The sequence below is a fragment of the Anas acuta genome, chromosome 2, assembly GCF_963932015.1.
Source record: "Anas acuta chromosome 2, bAnaAcu1.1, whole genome shotgun sequence".
NCBI classification, from domain to species: domain Eukaryota; kingdom Metazoa; phylum Chordata; class Aves; order Anseriformes; family Anatidae; genus Anas; species Anas acuta.
The window spans coordinates 144,260,173-144,277,998 of NC_088980.1; the positions used below are offsets into that span (position 1 = coordinate 144,260,173).

Here is a 17,826-nt window from a genome sequence, read left to right on the forward strand (position 1 = left end):
ATATGTTTTTTTTTTTCAGATGACAATTTATCCTGACTTTGTCGGTTGCATTGCACGCTACATAATTTCACTCTATTATTTTGTATTAAGCCCACTATTTTCTGTTTGACCAAAACATGTCATCAGTCTCTGCGTCGCAAGAAGAGAATATTCATAATCATGGCTGAGAAGAAAAAAATAAAAATAAAAACCAAACACCACATATATGGAAGAACACAGAATTGTGCTGGAATTTCAGCGTTAGCATCTCTGAAAGCTACCTCAGCCACTGACCTGCAAATTGCTGTTGTGCTGCAAGTGCTGAGCCACACAGAGAATAAACGGGGGTGGGATGGAGATGAAGCCACACGCACCAGCAAACCTAGTACCTGCCTCTGTAGTGTTTGGTCCCCATAGGAGATGTCTTGGTGGTGGGTTTACCCTGCTACGTGGCTGAGCTCCACCCAACCACTCTGTCACCCCCCCTCCTCAAAGGGAAAGGGGGAGAAAATTCGATGGAAAGGGCTGCGCCAGGGCACAGGTCCCCTCCTGCCGAGAACTGTCATCAGTGGGCCTCTGTTCCCCATCGATTTTTTTTCTTTTCTTCATGCAATGGAGCAAGCCCTGAACTCGTTTAAATCAAACAAAATGCTTTTACTGTATAATAAAAATTCCATGTTTTAATACATCGCCATGCACAAATGAAGTCAAACAATGCAGAGTACAAAATTGTCAAATATACAAAATGATAAAGCAGATATCCAAAGCTTCCAGAGATCATGCCCAAAGATACCAAAAACTTGATATTGATTTTAATTTCATCATTTATAAGAATTCCTCCCTCCCACCCGGGTTGTATTTTCTGTTGATTTTCGAAAACAGAAGGAATTTAATCGCAAATATAAAAACCGTGGGGTGGAATTAACAGTGATGGCCGCTTTCTGTACTAAAAATTAGATTGCATGATAATTTCTGGTTTGGGAAAAGAAGCACTGCTATACAGATGAACACCTGGATGCCTGGGGAAGCGCAGTGCACCTCAAACAAAAAGGCACGCTTCTGTGTTACCACCTCGTTTGGCTCTGTCTTTAAAATGCTCCCTCGTAGGTGGACAGGGAGTAACAGTGCGTCGTGTTTTAACCACTCGAGTGCTGGCATTCTCCTAGATTTTCAACCAAGTTAACATCAAAAGGAGGTTACAGCCTCAGAGCATCTCCCTGGTGAGCGTAACTCAGAACTGAACCCAAGGGCAGCCGGCCCAGACACAGCATGGCCAGGGCACCGTGCTCATCCCTTCCTACATCAGGCTCCTCAGCAGCTCTCCTGGCTCACCCCGGTGTATTTCCCAGGAATCCAACCCCAGGAACTCGATCCCAACCTCCCCCTTGGTTCCTGCAGCTTGTGTCCATCCCCAGCTGCATGTGGACCATGGATTTGTGCAGCCTTTGGAGACAACGTGGATGTGGCTTCAGTTCCACACGTAAATTACCTGTCCTCCTCAAGGACAGGTTCAGCCGACCTCAAATTCAGCTCCCCAGGATGGAGGAACCCAAAGCTGGAGGCCACTTTTCTGGTTGACACAGCGTGAGACTGATCGTATAGGGTCAGGCAGCTATCACCCTCATCCTACCCATGCTTAGATGTGGAAAAGGAGTAACTGTGAGGCAGGTCTGTTTATTTCAATCCCTACAAGAAACCAAGGACAAAGCCAAGCGCATCCCAACCCTGCCAGGTGGCTTTGAGCAACCTGACCCCAGTGAAAAACGCACCAGGCCTGACAGCCTGGTGGAGGTCTTTGGGTTCCTCTCCTCCATCCGTGGAGCTGAGCTTAGCGGGAAGAATGATGAGATCTGTCTCAGGCTGAGATGCTTTGCATAGCCTGGAAGCTCGTATCCCTCCGTGGCCTCTCCACCGCGCTGGAGGCCACTCGATCTCTGTCCTGCCTCTCCCAGGAGCCAGGCAGAGAAGGAGCCCCCTGCACACGAGGAACCTGGATGAAGCAGTAAGAGGGATCCAAGCATCTGTTTGGACTAGTCTTGAGGCCAGAGCCTGCCGCAGTAGGGAAAAACCTCTGTCTGGATGTAAAACCGAGCTCTCCATAGACAAAACAAAACAAACAAGTCCCCTCAGCAGCTGATGGGCAGATTTTTTTTTTTTTCCTCTGCGCAGCTTTTTATTGCTTACATGCGGTTTTGCTGCAATATTGATCTCCCTGCTTTAAAAAAAAAAAACAACTGTATATCGCTATTTAATTTGGTGACATGATATCAAATAGATGAATTCAAGGCAAGTGCTTAATAGAAGTAATGTGATTAGAGATGTAACAACAGCTACAGAGGATTTTTTTTTCCTTTTCAGCAAAGGTATTTAGATAGATTTGGAATTCAAATCAGAAAGGAGCTTTTCATTTCATTCTGCCTAAGCCTGGACGTGTTATAATAATGCCCCAAATCCCACTTTTGGGGGAGAAGCGGACATGGTGCAGCCATCTGCAGGATCAGCTTCCTTCCCTGCCCAGCCTGACCTCGACTGTGCCTCCGGGGGCCGTCTGTCCGTCCCCGCTGCAAGGGGACACTCGTGCCACCGTGCACATAACCAGTGGCTCCACGGAGCTCACTTGACGGGCAGCCAGGACGTACCGGTGTTCTTTACACAATAAATCTAGCCCAAACTCATTTTCTTAGGATTTCACACTGGATTAGAGCGAGAATCCCCGAAGATCTTTATCTTCTTAGCTCTGTCTGTAGCCAGCTCCCTTCTCGTCTCCGCTTCGTGATATTGATTCAATACCAATTTGCAGTAAGTATTGCTTTTATGGTTTCTCTTGCCTGCGCGAACTGTTTACTCTTTAAAACATGCATCCCATTTCGTGCCATTTGCCACAGCACAGCTCTGGAAGGTGGCTCTTGGCTTCACGCTTGCCTTGTACCTACCGGCAGCAGCTCTGTGAGACCTGAGCCAGAACCTGAGCACTCTCTTTGCTTATTTCCAAGGTGCAATATTCAGAACAGCCAACTGCAACCAGCTCTTGTTACTCGGGGTCGTCCCACCGAAGTCGTTTCGCTTCCTTCATTAGCCGGCTCCAGCGGGGCCCATCGGGAGAGCAGGCAGTTTGCTGGCTTTGAAACAAGGAACTCACGCACCTCGTTCAGCTGCAAAGCAGTACAATGTAATTCTCAACCAGCACTTCGGCTTCTCTACTCGTCGCTGAACACAGGAGAAGCTGCTTCTTGCCACCACAATGCCGCCTCCTTGGCTAAGAGGCAAAGCCACGGCTCTCCTTCCATGCTCACACTGATCACTTGAGTGCGTGATTTTGTCCCAGGCTGCCATTAATGAGAGACATCAGGGTTATTCTGTGTGCCCAAGGGTTTTTGTTGTCCTTTCTTGTCCAGTTCTCTTCCCTTAATTACAGGCAGAACAACCTTGCAACTGCGAGGAGATCTAGTGCAGCTCCTACCAAATGCTGACAAGTTCAGTTTAGTTCAGGGCTCTTTGTTCAAGTCAATTTTGTGTGAAAAAAAATGAATATAGGTGGGCCTGCCTTCATGTAATATCGGAAACTTTGAGATATTTTAATTCAGAAGTTTGCATCTGATGATCTAGCCTGATCTCTTGTATAACACACACCTAATAACCTCATCCAGTGACTGCTGAACTGAGCCTAAATTCCTGTTTGAGGTAGAGCTTATTGACTTAGAAAAATACTCTGCATATATTTAAAGACTTCATGTGATGGAGAACGTGCCAGGTAACTAAGTAAGTTGTCTCTATGGGTAATTATCCTCCCTGTCGAGCGTTTGCACTTAATTTCTAGCCTGATCTGTTCCCAACCAGTAGAGCACATCACTCCCTTTTCCTCCAAATAAAAGAGCTACCTGCCTTCAGACAGCGCTTCCCCACGCAGGTAGCAGATTGTGATTGCAGACAGATCAAGTCACCTCTTCAAATTGTCTCTGATAAATTAATAGCTTGAGCTTCATTAGTCTGGCACTATAATAAGACCTGTTTTCCTGCCCTTGAATGACACTGGGAGCTTTAGAAAATAATCTTTCCAAGTTGTCAATATCCTTTTTAGAAGATGGGCACAAACCGGCTCCATTACAGTGTCACCATTGCCAGATCCTAAATCTCCTCCAAGTCCTACTGACTCTCTTCCTTCGAGATTACATTTTCCCAGCTGGCAAGCACATCTGTGGGGTTGATATTGAACGGATTATTTGCCAGACCTTCACAGCTACCCTACTCCAGACGCCCCCAGGTGTGACTCTCCTTCTCCCCTTCTGGATTTCTGCATTTGCAGTACTCCGGGTTCATCATCATCTCGTACCATGCACCTCTTTTTGGTGATCTCTTGGTGTTGCCACCAGTAAGTTTCTATTTCCCTGGGAGGAATATTGAAAATAGAACATATCTTGGGAGGAGCTCATTAGAAATAGTCTCGCTGATGATAATTTAATATTTACAGCCATTTTTTTTGTGATCTAGCATGTAATCGGCTTTAATCCACTTACTATGGGCTATACTGATTTTGCATAGTGCTATTTTGTTATCAGAAACAAATGATCGATAGCAGGCTAAGCATTGTGCATCTGCAGAGTTTCTTTTATCAACAAGCCTTTGATATCACGAGAAAATGATAGGAAGTTTACTTGACACAATGCATTTCTATAAATAATCATTCGGAGGGGTTTATCAATTTTTAATTGCTGCAATGATTTGTGTCACATCAACCTTTCCATGATTTTCCCAAAGGAAAATAGGAAAATAGGAGGCTAATGAGCCGATAGTTTTCTGGGTCAGGTCACTCATTCTTTTCAGTTATTGTTTTGTGTGTGTTTGTTATTTAAAGCTTCTTTTGTGCTTTTGAGCTCTGATAAATCCTAGGCAAGTTTTCCTACACTTTTGAATTTGGTTATTTGGTTCTGCAAATTTAAGAATATGTTTGGATAGTCGCTGCTTAATATTACCCATAATTACTGACGGAGTAGGAGGAATTACATTTTAATGTGCAATCTGACTCCCTCATTCTACCACTCTCAAACACAAAACAAGAATATTTGTTGGTTTTTGCATGTTCTGTGAGTAATCACCACGCCGTATCTCACATCAGACTCTGCTTTGCCACGACTGTATTTATTAGGATGCATGTGAAGAGTTTGGTCTTGCTAGCCCTAACCTACTGGCCACTGACTTCCCATACATTTTTGGCTTTCCTCATCAAACATTTACTTGCTTACTTGCTGATTTATACTCACGAGCGTGCCTAATCCCCCATACATTACGTCGGTGGCTTTTTTTTGCACTGCAGAGTGCTTTCCTGAATTTTACTATAGGAGATTGCAGGTAATGCTGGTAATACTTCCCCCCCCAACCATCAATTTTAATTATAACAGAGGGCCTTTTCTTTTTAAATTAAAATCTTATTGACCAGTCTATTTATACCAGGGTCAATCACGCCACAGTCTTGTAGCAGGGCCTTTCAAGGAGATTCAGATTGCGGAGATGTTATTTGTTAAAAGGGGACCAGGGTGAAAAATGCAGGTTTTTACTTTGCTTGCCTGAAACAATTTTGAATAATTGAGATCTTGTGGCTTCATGAAGGGTGGAGGGAGGTCAGTTTTAGTTATAGCAAAAAAAAAAAATCACCCCCGGACGGGCTCCACAGCTGGCATTAATCAACAGATCTCCGGGGACAGCGATGGAGCAGTGCCAACGCAGGTCTGCTGGGGGCCTGCCCTGAGGACTTCTGAAAATTCAAACAAAACAAAAAAAAAGAATTTTGTCATTTTTAATGGTTTGATTTCCTCAACGACATTGCAGCTGCTTTTGGTCTGGCTGTCGAGTAACAGAAGTGGGCAGCCAGGCACGAACCCACCGCCAGGGCACGGTGATGCGGACGGGTTGGCAAAGCCAAAGAGCTCGCAGAGCTGCTGCAGCCTTCCCTCCTGAAGCTCCTTAACAGAATAAACGACGGGGTATTCAGGCAGAGAAAGCCATGCAGATGTAAAAAACAAAGAAACCAGGAATGAAACAGCGCAAAGGATGTTTTGAGCTGCAGCACGTTTTTTTTTCGGGTGAGCAATTCCTCTCATTTCAGGTGTTGGCCTTCACAAAATTTGAAGCACTGAGGATGGCTGAGTCTCTGCCCAGGTTTCTTGTTGGGGCTGATGCTGCATCATCCTTCCCTGCACAAAGACAGCGGGGAAGAAGTGGCCGGGACGGGCACCCAGGGGCAGCAAGGCTGCAGGTCTGCCGCCAGGAGCAGCGCCCTGACCACGGGGCTGCGGGGAGCCACCCGTGTTTCAGAGCTAATAACCAGCGATCAGCGTAACGGGAGCACTGGCCTTTGCGAATATATCTATCTCCACAGGGCTGATAATTGCTGTTTTATTAAAATAGCATTAGTCTCCAGCTCTTTTGCACAGAACTAATGGCTCTGAGCGTATTTAAATTCACTTCCTTTGCCGGAATAACTTATTCGCTCCCTTTCATGTTGACTTGGTCTTTGGCACTCTCGACATAAATGATTTATTGACTAGAGATAAAGCATTCTTTCCACAGAACCGTTCTTGCGACCCAGGCAAAAGCGGATGTGTCTGCTATTAATAAGGTGTTCAGCATAAAAAATGCAATAGACTTGATTGTCTGCACTCAACAGCCTTTCCGAGAACACAGTACCTGCCCCCATTCATAATAACAAAAAATTTCTCCCACATGTTTATTTATATTAAAAACTTTTCAGAAGAATACGCTGGGATCCAGATAGTTGTTCAGTAGATGCAGAACAATTTCATAAATATCCCTGAGGAAGCATGGCCTACTTTGGGAGAATAACAGCGATTAAAAAAAAAAAAAATCCAAACATGATGAATAGTTAAATACAAGCCAAAAAGTACAGTTATTTCCTTATGGCTCCTTCAGACAGTTAGACACGTGAGGAGTGTTGCGGGGCTCGGGGGAACTATTCTTGCTCACGTTTGGAGTTATCCACATGCACAGGCTGTCTGTAGGATGGAGACCTACGCCACCGTCCAACGAGCTTTGTCTGATGGGCACCTACAGCAGAGTTCTCACTGAGTTTGGCTACACAAAGGGTCTGGACTTTGTTTTCACATTTCTCAGGGCCTATAACACTGCGTTTCTAGATCACCGTAGCTAAAATCCTGGGAAGCTTTTAAAACAAACTGTTTTAACAGGAGAAGTGCACACATCTAAATTCATGCCCATATACTGGAAGATGTTCAAAACTAACATTGATACAAAAAATGCTTCTAGTGGCTCTTTGCCTAACTCAACTTTGTCTCATACGCCCTTTTAAGATAACACTCTTCTTTTTTTAAAGATAAACACTCCTTTTATCATTCAAATTATTACAGATTTGTTTCATTGGATGTAATATAATAAGAGAATCCCTACTGCAGAAGCATAGCATTCTCCTTTTAAAAGTAATTTATATCCAAGTTGTTTCTTTTTTAATTGCTCTACCGACATGAAATTGATGTCAGTTGCCAGAGTGCATTTTTAAAATCTGTAGCAGAAAGAGCTGTAAAATTTACTGAAGCTTACAATGGAATTCTGCAGGGCTCACGGCCACTTCTCTTAACAAGGATCAGATTCCAACCTGCTACGCTATGAGAAGCTCTAAAAAGTGCAAATGCTGCTGTTGGCAAAGATCCTTATGTCTTAAGGAGAACTTGTACACCAATTAATTTAAAATTAGGCGCCAGGACTTTCAGAAAGAAAATATAAAGCTCGCTGCTTTATAACTTTGGGAGCTCCATTGAAAACCCATGGAAAGACCCAAACCATTAGAAACCACTAGCAGCTTCTGAAAATCTTGGCCGTCAATAAAAATATTTTCCTTCTGGATTGAACAGTAAAGAAGCATTCAGCATGCTGAATCTGAGATGGGTGGAGAGGCGAAACCAAACCCCCGCCCATCTGAAAAAAATTACACCCCAAATACATTTATCTGTTGGTTGTACAGGCACCCTCAGTGGTTGACCTTGCATTCTCTAGCAATGAACTGTACAATAGCTAAATATTATAACACAGGAACCTACTCCTAAAATTTCCCTTGGCCTTGATATAGTTGCTCCTTCTCTCGATCACTGCATCCTCACACCCCTATGGCATCTCACCCACGGTTTGGCATACACACTAATGGCAACTCCACAGTACCTGTCTATCAGGCTGGAGAGAATGATGGTCTTTAAATACACAAAAAGCTACCTTTGATTTTAAAGAAAGAAGGAACAAATAGGTAAGCCTCCTCCATACACTGATGACATCAGTTCATTATAAATAATATGTCAGGAAGGTCCTGATGTTAGGGACAGACGTTAATTCCACTAAGTCCCCATGGAAAAAACAGTACCACAGCCAGCTGTGATACAGCCAGTGATGAGGCCAGCCATTCAGAGACTGAACACAAAACAACGCTCAGATTGAATGCAACAGTCTTGAGCCTGCTACAGTATATTGAAAGGCTTATTAGAACCATTTGCTTATTCCTATTTCCTACCAAAGTACTGTTTTGGATAGAAAGTGGAAAAAGTTAACAAAGAAGTCTGCCCTCTCCAGAGGGAGTGTCTTGCTCCTTAGAAGTATAGTCTTACACTTTACCTTTTTCAGAGAGTTTGGTTTGGACTGTGACTCCCCAGTCCTTCCCAAAACGTAAATGGTCGCCAGCATAAAGAACCTGAATTCTTCCAGTTTGTTCTGCTTTTATTGTAGACCAAACCCAGGGTCAAACACATCTCTGAGAAAGGTGCTCTCCCTCTCCTCTCCCTCACTGAGTAAGAAAACTCATTGGCAAGCTAGAAAATGAGAACCTTTGACATCTGGTGGATGGGAGAGAGAGCAGACACAGTGTCCTACAGCTCGTTCAACCTTACCCTGTTCTTGGCTACCTCTGTGACAGCCATTCTGTAAGTCTCAATAAAATGTCACACCTCTGCCACGTGCAAATCTATCTACACAATCTACTGTGAATCAGTGAAGGTATGCTAGTAGTGGACTTCAGTTTGGATGCAGTCTCAGCACAAAGACTGAAACGTATCCTCAGTATTTTTTAAAAAAGACCTTTATATATATATGGGCTGTGCTATTTCTGTGTGGAAAGCACGTATGAAGTGCTGATATCGTTTAACAGAATACCATTAGACTGCAAAACTAACATATACAAGACGTTTACATTCCTATCAGGGGTGTAATATTGTGAACATATCCACTGAGATTGGAGAATTGCTGTAAGTTTTTCCTAAAACATCATGCCATCTGCATACATAATAAAAGAATCCAGTAGTTGCCATGCTAAAACAGGACTTCTAGTGAAGGGCATAGACAGTCCCCTACAGGGAACTCAAAGTTATGCACAGTGATGAAAACTGGAAGAAATTTTCCAGCTAAAGGTCTGTCAATGACCATTTTGAACAAATTAGCACTGGATATTATGCACCACATCTTTACTCTGCAGCAAACCAGGTCTTCCCAGAATGCATCATCTTGAGTGGGCTGCGTTTACTTCAGGTTTGCCTTCAGTCCTCCATGGTCACCTCTTGGCAGTGCCATTTATTATGTTTTTTTTTTCACAAAGGAAAGTTCACTTTCATATCAAGTGGCAGGACAGCAGCTTTAGAGGCTGGAAATGTTTACGGAGAGCTCTCTGCTGGGGCTGCAAGAAACAAAACAGAAAACCAAAAGCAGACAGTGAGTACAGAACAGAGCAAAGGAAGTACCATATATTTCAACTAAAATAAAAAGTCAAGTTTGTGCTGAGCAAATGCATTTATAAAGTAAAGACAAACTACTCCTAGAACATATATTGTGACCCTGGCAGTTTCTTTAATCAGTTTTACTCATCAACCAAAAACTTCAGTGCTTAATCAATTCCTAGATAAATATAAAGCACAGAGCAGCAATCATTTGTCTGATTTGATAAATGCTACTTGAATTTTATTGCTTCATCTTATAGCACTGCTCACTCTTCCTCTAGCTGGAGTCCCAGAGAGTCTGGGACTTGGCTTTCTTGAAATTTTTCCTCTCCTCCACTCAAAGTCTTCTTTGGGATGCATGGCAAGAAGAGGACAGGTAATGCACCAGGAGATATTCCAGGTAGATACAAGGAAAAATTCTGCCCAGTGAGGGTAGCCAAATTTTGGAATAAGTTCCCTGATGAGGTTGCGCAACCTCCACCTACAAAAGATATTCACCACTCAACCCGAGAAGGCCCTGAGCAACCTACCTCTGCCCCGTATTGAGCAGGGTTGAATTGAAGGTCCCTCCCAACCTAAGTTATTGTATGATCATAAAATTTTGGATGGGGATTTGTGTTCCCTGTTGTGCCTTTGTAAACATGAAACAAGTGCCTCTGCAGGGCAGCTCCCACTGAAACGCGTTCATTTATTCAGTATTTAGCCACCAAAAGGCACACAAATTGCTCACAGGCCTACACTGGTCTCTGGAGCCAGGAAGCCATGCAGAGACAAGCGCATGTGTTACTTCAACAGGCCTGCTCTGGACACAGCTTTGTTTCTCACGGAGCCCTCCGCACCCCCAGTTTTACAGATCGTGTTTAATACATGTTGCAGATTGCTAATGCACTTTGGGAACCCCGAGGGCAGTGCTGGGACAGCCCTCGTCGGGGTGTGCTTTGCACCCTCTCCAGCTGATGGCCTTCCTCATGCGCGAACATACATGTCCGTATGTATGGAGCGAGATGGATCTTTGTTTTTTTTTGGGGCCAGATTCCAATTTGAGATGCTAATGGGATGCCGATGCTGCCAAGGCAGTATTCATGTCAGCTGAAACTCAGGCTGGCAGTAGTCTTCTACTCTTCACCCCTTCAAAATCATGCCCGGAGGGCTCTTCTCTACGGGGTGCGGACTCACAAGCTCTGCCAGCCTGTAAAGTTTGCCCGTATTTGGCTTTCCCACCCCCAAACCCTTGCAGCTATGGAAATGGAGGTCTGATCGAGCGAGGAAAGGGTGGGATGCTAACCCAGCAGGTTCTGGAAGAATACCGAGTGAGATATAAAACAAGAACAGCAACAAAACCAGACCCTGCCATAAGCACTTCATTCCTCAGTTTAAACATGGCCTATTAAATAGAGGAACAATAAAACCCAGTCTCCTTAGCCATTTCCTTTCTTATGTGGGCACGTTCACCCGATTATCGTGGTAGTTTTCATTTTTGTTTTCACAGCTGCACTGTTTTTATTCTCCAGGTTCTCTAGGGTGATGATCCCACTTGCATCTACTGTCATCAACTCCATAATACGACCGTGTCAAAAGTGGCCCAAGAAAGATGCACGTTTGGGACCCAGCAACTGTATTATTCCACGAAAGAACTGTCAGGAAGGTTTCGATCCAGGGACCTTTGGTCTAGACAGATAACTGACTGCATCCCCCAGGACAGAAAAGGACACAGTGGTGATATTAAGCAGGTGTGAAGATAAAGGAGAAATCTGGGGGGACGTTTTAAATGTGGAGAGAGGGAAATTGGTACCTAACCTCAAAAAATGCTGGATTCTAGGTGACCTTGAGGCTATCTCACTTCTGTGTAGCATTGGCAGAGATGTACTTGTCTCATAAAGGAGAAATGAGACTTTTTTTGTCTCATTTTGTTTTTCTAGTTAAATAGCACACCTGCTGCAAGGAAGGGGAAATTTGAAAAGCTCTCCCAAGCAAATGAAAATACCTTGCCTATCCACAGTTACAGGACTAAAATGAAATGGGTGAACTGGCTAACTCTATCAGATCGGGCTTCAAGATTACGCCCATGCTGGAATTTCCATCATCCACTTTGTCTAAACCATGGGTCTGTACTCGTGCTTTGGTTTGAAGCGGGCCAGCTGGCCTGTGAGAAACCCATGAGCAAGAAGAATCAGGGACTGATCTGTCCACGCTGCCACGTGACAGCAACCATCTCAAGCCATGTGGGACACCAAACAGAGCCAGTCTGGATACAACCAGTGACACTGACCAAGAGAAAAGCAGTAATTCTGTTAAGCTCTGAGCTTATACCAAAGCAAAGACTTAGTAGTGATTTAGCACCTCTCTTCTCTTCTCACTTTGTCTTTTGAGGCCAGGAATTCAGAAGCACTTACTCCCCCTTGTAACCTATCATGTTTAGTGATAGAGACTCCTCTAAGGATCCTGGTTGACTAAGGATCATGCACCCAGCACTTTTGGAAAGTAAGATCTTTTAAAAAGGCTTCACAAATGAGTAGTCATCATTGAAAACATTGCCTTAGACTGCAAGCTCTTGGAACGATGACTGCTTTTTGCATGGGGTTTGTATGCTTACCAACTCAACTGCATACAGACCTAATCTCACATGACATTTTTGAGAAGCTGCTGTAGAAGGACTCCAATCATTTCAGAGCCAGAGATGTATTTCATTTCTGAACACCTGTGATTTCATTCTAAACGAAAGAGGGACCTCTTTTTCATTCATTTTGAACGCATGTTAATTCAGCTCAACCTAGCAGTATTACTATTTGTCTTATTTTCATAATTGAGGAATCCTGATAAAAAAACAAGTATCTGTTTCCTTTGCTATGTTTCTTCTCCACTGGAACTAATTTTGTACTACATTCCTAAGGTCAGGACATTTCAAACACGGGATTATTGTGAAAAATGCCTATTTCCAACATCCATATACCAACCATTCCTTTCAGATTGGTGAAAAACTGCATTCAGCTAGTTCTACTAGTACTTTTCCTGTGTTATAAAGGTCACGGGTATCTCACTTCATGCTTCTAGCATCACTTGAGACATTCCAGTATTCTGCAGATTGCTGCAGACTTGTTGCATCTTGCTACATAATAATTAGAGACACTACCAGCTTTGAAGAATTTCATACAATGGCAAAAGGAAACAGTTGCCAGCCCATTTGCAGATTTACCTTTATCTTGTGCACTGAATTATAACCACTGAGGTGTGTGAGCATGAGGTGTTTGTTTCTATGAGGCTAATGGAAGTTAATGTGAAAAAAAAGAAAAAAAAACTACTTGGGGAGCTGCTGATCCAGGTCAACCACTGTGACAGGAGGAGGAATGGGGATTACCATGGGCTGGGAAATGCAGCTGAGGGTGAACTGTGCCAAGAAGAGGACGGACCCCCACCGCAGTCATTTGCCCCAGGACAGATGACACCGCGTTTGGTTTCATTTCATCCTGAAATCATCCTCTTTCTGTTCTGGGCTGAGTGGGAGGAATCTCTCATCTTTTATTCTCTAGGTAAAAGCAGCTATTGCCACACATCCTTATTACCCAACCGGTCCCTGATAAGCGGAGTCAACAGTGCCAGAGATGAAAGGTTACCCCAGGGTGTGCATGGTTGTCCTAGCCGGAGCCAGCACGGAGGAGGTGGCAAAGCAGAGCCCTCCAGCCTGCTGTGCCCACCTCTCTGCCCTCCTCCTCCTCCTGGCAGGGCAGCCCTGTGCTGTGCAGACAGCAGGACAAGCCTCCGGGCTGCAGGAAGGCAGCAAGCTGCCTGGGTGCTGTGCCACTGCCTCGCAGCCCATATTAAAATGATGCTAAGCAGTGACACATTAATCAATGGGCTGAACGCAACACCCAGCAGCCAAAAGGGAAAGCAGGGACGTGGATGGTTTTTGATCAGCCTGACAATTTTGTTTTTATTCCCAACCAGTCATGTGTTGGTCTGATTTTCCCCTCATTACCGAGACCTGGTAGCTGACACAGGCTTGAAGGTTATTTAATGTTGTTTGTCAACTGCAGTGTCAATATGGTAGGAAAATGCCGAGAGGGAAAAGGAAAGAAGTCTCTTCTAGCTTTTGATTTCTGAGTTTGCTTGCCAAGAAGGAAACCAACATTTTAGTTTTGGAGCAGACAACAAAGGTGGATCTATGAGCATAGCAGAAGCATCTAGAGCTTCAAATGCAGCAATCCTAATCCCAAGCATTTAAAATTCATTAATGATGACATGCTAAATAATTATAATGGCTGCAAAAGCATGGAATTAAAAATACATGTTGCTTTCCCATCAGCTCTACTCTTTTTCAGGATACCATTACGACAGATTTTTCATTTTCACCCCCAACCACGAAACAAGATGGTTTTGTTCAAATGGTCAGGGACAGAGATGCATCATCACAAGACTCCAGGAGCAGAGCCTTTAAAACAAACATCAGCTGACATGTGAAATGTGATTTCTGCAAATGTGAACTCAGGGTTTCTTTTTTTTTTTTTGGAAACACTTCTTTTTGTGGACAACACACTCCCACAACCAGGTGCTCTAAATCTACCTGTGTACAGTTTTAACATCAGTCCATAAATATGCCACTGAATTCCCGTGTGAGATACACGGAGGAGAATGACTTTACATGCAATAAAGTCCTGGACATTATTTCTATGCTGCTCACCCCGAGCAGCCCCAGGTCCAAAGCAGGGCTTCCAGGAGGCAGCTGGCACGCAGCTCGCACACAGCCTGCCCCAGCAGGGCTCAGCGTGGGACGCTGCTAGCGCAGCGTGAACACCATCACGAGCACGTGGGGACGCCGGATCCTGGCTCCCTCACAGATTCACAATCTGGAGCTCGTCTTAAGGAAGGCTTCCGGGTGGCCTTCAAAAGCCAGAGCAGACGTCTCTCCTGTCACTTGATGCTGATGTATTTTAATTCCTGCGCTCTGTTTTATATTGAGATTCTAAGGAGCTCAGCTGGGGGACAGCCGGGTTTGAAAAGGATGCTTGGTGCTTCAAGACAGATGATGAACATTCAACAAGGTCGGGCAAATCCTTTCCCCTATATTCTGACTAAAGAGAAAACTCACTCCTTGCTTGCGATACAGGGCTCTGTAGCCTGTATCAGGCAATTTTGAGATGAAACATTTCTGGGAGAATGGATGTCATGGCAGATGCTCTCAGCAGGTAACCTTCTGAAAAGCCAATTAGTCAGAGGTTATCGCAGCTGCTCTGTGAAACACAGTTGGTTCACACAGAATGGGCTGAAAATGTAGTTGTCCAAAACGTGTTTCACTAAGCTATTCAATGTCCTCAAATAGTTGGATTAGCCAAAAGTCTCTTCATGAGTCACGCACAGTTCCAGCTTCCCTACTAAAGCAGATCTCTCAGCAACTTTACTAGGTTAAACCAAATGAGGACACGATCGATTCTGTGCACAGATGATTTATGCAGTAATTTCTGTTCCTTGCTTCTTCCTTCAAAAATTGGAGTTCATGAAGGGCATGATGAGCTCTCTAACAGGCTTGAGCTCACACTCCATCCTCGTACTGAAAAATATCCTGAAAGCATTTTAGCATCTACAGAGCTTGATTTTACAGTGTTAATCTGGAGTCCTCAGAAGAAAAAATCATCCCCTCGAAATGTATGCCCTTTTCATGTCTGAGCCTAAACAAAATGTGACAATTTCCAAGCTTAAAAGTTAGGTTCAAAAAGCTGGGAAAATCCTGGGAGAGACTTTCTGCTTTCAAAGAGGTTCATTCATCCCTACTCAAGATGCTTCAGACATCCCACCATCTACCTGCTGCTGTGAACACACAAAGAAAAAAGAAGTGTGTTTTTGCATTCAAGAGAACACGATGATTTCCTTGAACTTACAAGCAGCTAAAATATTTTGAAAAAGTGCAAGCAACCACTTCCTTCGTGTTTATAGCTACTTTCAAAGAATCCTCTTGATCTACTGCAAACTTACCCATCGACGTGAGCAGTGAACTGGCTGTCCACCAGCATCCTTCTCTAGAGACTCAAATTACAACAAACAGAAAGATTTAAAGGAACGTGCTGCTAAGGAGTCTGGAAGTTTGAGCTGGTGCTGTCTGGAGCTGCAAGTGCATAGGAGACTGCCGACTTCGTACCCTATCATGCACATCTCTCACTGCCTGCCTGTAATCAGTTCTTGATCTCACAAGTCCTTGTGGGGTGCTCTGCAGGAAGTGAAAAAGGTTGTCACAGATGAACAGACTTCCACACACCGTGGCTCGAAATAGCCATCTGCACTGCATCTCGAAACTCTGCATCTGCATTGCTTTTGTCTCGAGACACTGGGTTTTAATGTAAAGCACCAGGAACTGTGCAAACTGAGTGAATTAGAAAAAAAAAAAAAAGACACGGCCTCAAGTGGTATCTTCAGCATGCAAATAAGGTGCTTAGCCACACAGTCTGCGGTGGCCTGCAGTGGTTTGGTGGCTGCTCTGATCATCACCTGGAACGTGCCCTTGCATTTGTTCTGCAGCTTCTGCAGGACACTTCCAAACCCATCCCGTTAAAAACTGTGCAGCAGCATTTGGAAATATAGTTCTGTCCATTACGTCGCTGTATTACTTGCCTGAGGATCTTCAGCAAAATATGCATTAAGTTATGAAGCATAATCAGAGGAAACTAAAGACTTCACTAGAAAAATCAAAGTGCTATAGCAAAAGGGTTTGGAAACTCTCTGGAGCTACAGATTCCCCACTGCCTATGCAGAGCTTATGCAGGATTAATAGGTGGAACAAACTACCTACCTTTGGGGAGATAGTCACTGTGAGGTTCCCTGAAATGAAACTTTTAACTTGGTTTTCATTCTCTCAAATGATTAACCAAGTGAAAAGGAAAATTAAACCTACTACAACCTAAGAGATTGCACGCGCACACACACAAAACAAAACAAAGAGATCATGAAGCCTACAAAATCAGACTCTCCCCCAGTACATTGAGCAAGCAACTTTATCTCTTTGGAGAAATGAATTATGATACACCTTTTAGTTGTATTATCACATCACATTATCATTGTTTTCCCCAGGATCCTTGCATTGCTCTGTGCAAACAAGAAGAAAGAACACAAAGAAGATTTTGGTGCCATTTGGTACTTCTCTTCACCCTGGTGGTTCTTGTTGCCCACCACTTCATTTAATGTACAACATCCAACCCCGAGAATAACTGCTATATTCATGGGCTCTTCTAGTGGACCCACTGTCCTACAACATCACAAACAAAATGCCTCAATTTCAAAGTACTCCACAAGAAGGCATCACCCTATCTTACAGCCCGTAGCTAGGCACAAAGGGTGTTCTACGGCAGCACCACTGTACAAGCAGGACCCTAAAGATGTAAAATAAAGTCTGGGTTTGACCATCTATACTGACTCCTCAACAAGCACTTTGAAATAAAATAAGATAAATGAAATGAATTGATATGAAATGAAGTGAAATAAAATAAAATAAAAATAAAATAAAATAAAATAAAACAAAACAAAACAAAACAAAACAAAACAAAACAAAACAAAACAAAACAAAATAAAATAAAATAAAATAACAAAATGCCCCATGTCTAATTCTCCCAGCTGCAGGACCAAGCTCAAGCAGGGCAAAGTCTTGCCTGAGGCAGAGGTCCCCTTCCAGCCTGTCGCTGATGCTGTGACAGGGAAGCGTGCTCGCTGCTCTGCAAACCAAGCTCATGTTTCTATCTGGGTGGCTGGAAAATGAACTACAGAGATCAAACTGATTTACCACCTCTGAAGAGTCCCTGGGTGATTATTAAGCCTATATCTTTATGTATACCCACCAGAGACCCCAGATACCAGCGTTACTGCCTCTTCAGTAGTGTTTCAGAAATGAAGGATGGGCTGATTGTATCAAAGAGGCTCTTAAGCCAGGCCCGAAGTCTCAGGTCTGAAATTACGTGGGCTGTGTTGATCACAGAGACAAGTAAAGAAGTCATTTACAAAGAATACCTAGCCAGTGCTCAAGAAGGTATGAGAAGTTCAGCTGTTGAGGTTTTGGGGAGAAATAATCATCTCCACGCAGGAACTGATTGATCAGTTGCAGGAATCTGCTTTACTCTGATTTGCCCCCTTCCTATTATTTAGTGAGGAGGCT

General features: G+C 43.8%; 1 protein-coding gene across 3 annotated transcripts in view; it reads right to left on the bottom strand.

Annotated features, from left to right (window-relative positions):
- Window positions 1-609: 609 nt before the first annotated feature.
- The window catches only part of SAMD12 (sterile alpha motif domain containing 12), a 169,820-nt gene continuing 152,603 nt past the window's right edge, over window positions 610-17,826 (bottom strand). For 2 of the 3 annotated variants that reach the window (XR_011093173.1, XM_068672548.1), the window contains one exon: window positions 610-9,658. Coding sequence is in view for 1 of the 3 variants with exons in the window: in XM_068672548.1 (XP_068528649.1) it covers window positions 9,636-9,658 (23 nt within the window). In the remaining 2 variants the exon portion in view is untranslated. The remainder of the gene's footprint in view (window positions 9,659-17,826) is intronic. The other variant, XR_011093172.1, reaches the window with a different exon arrangement.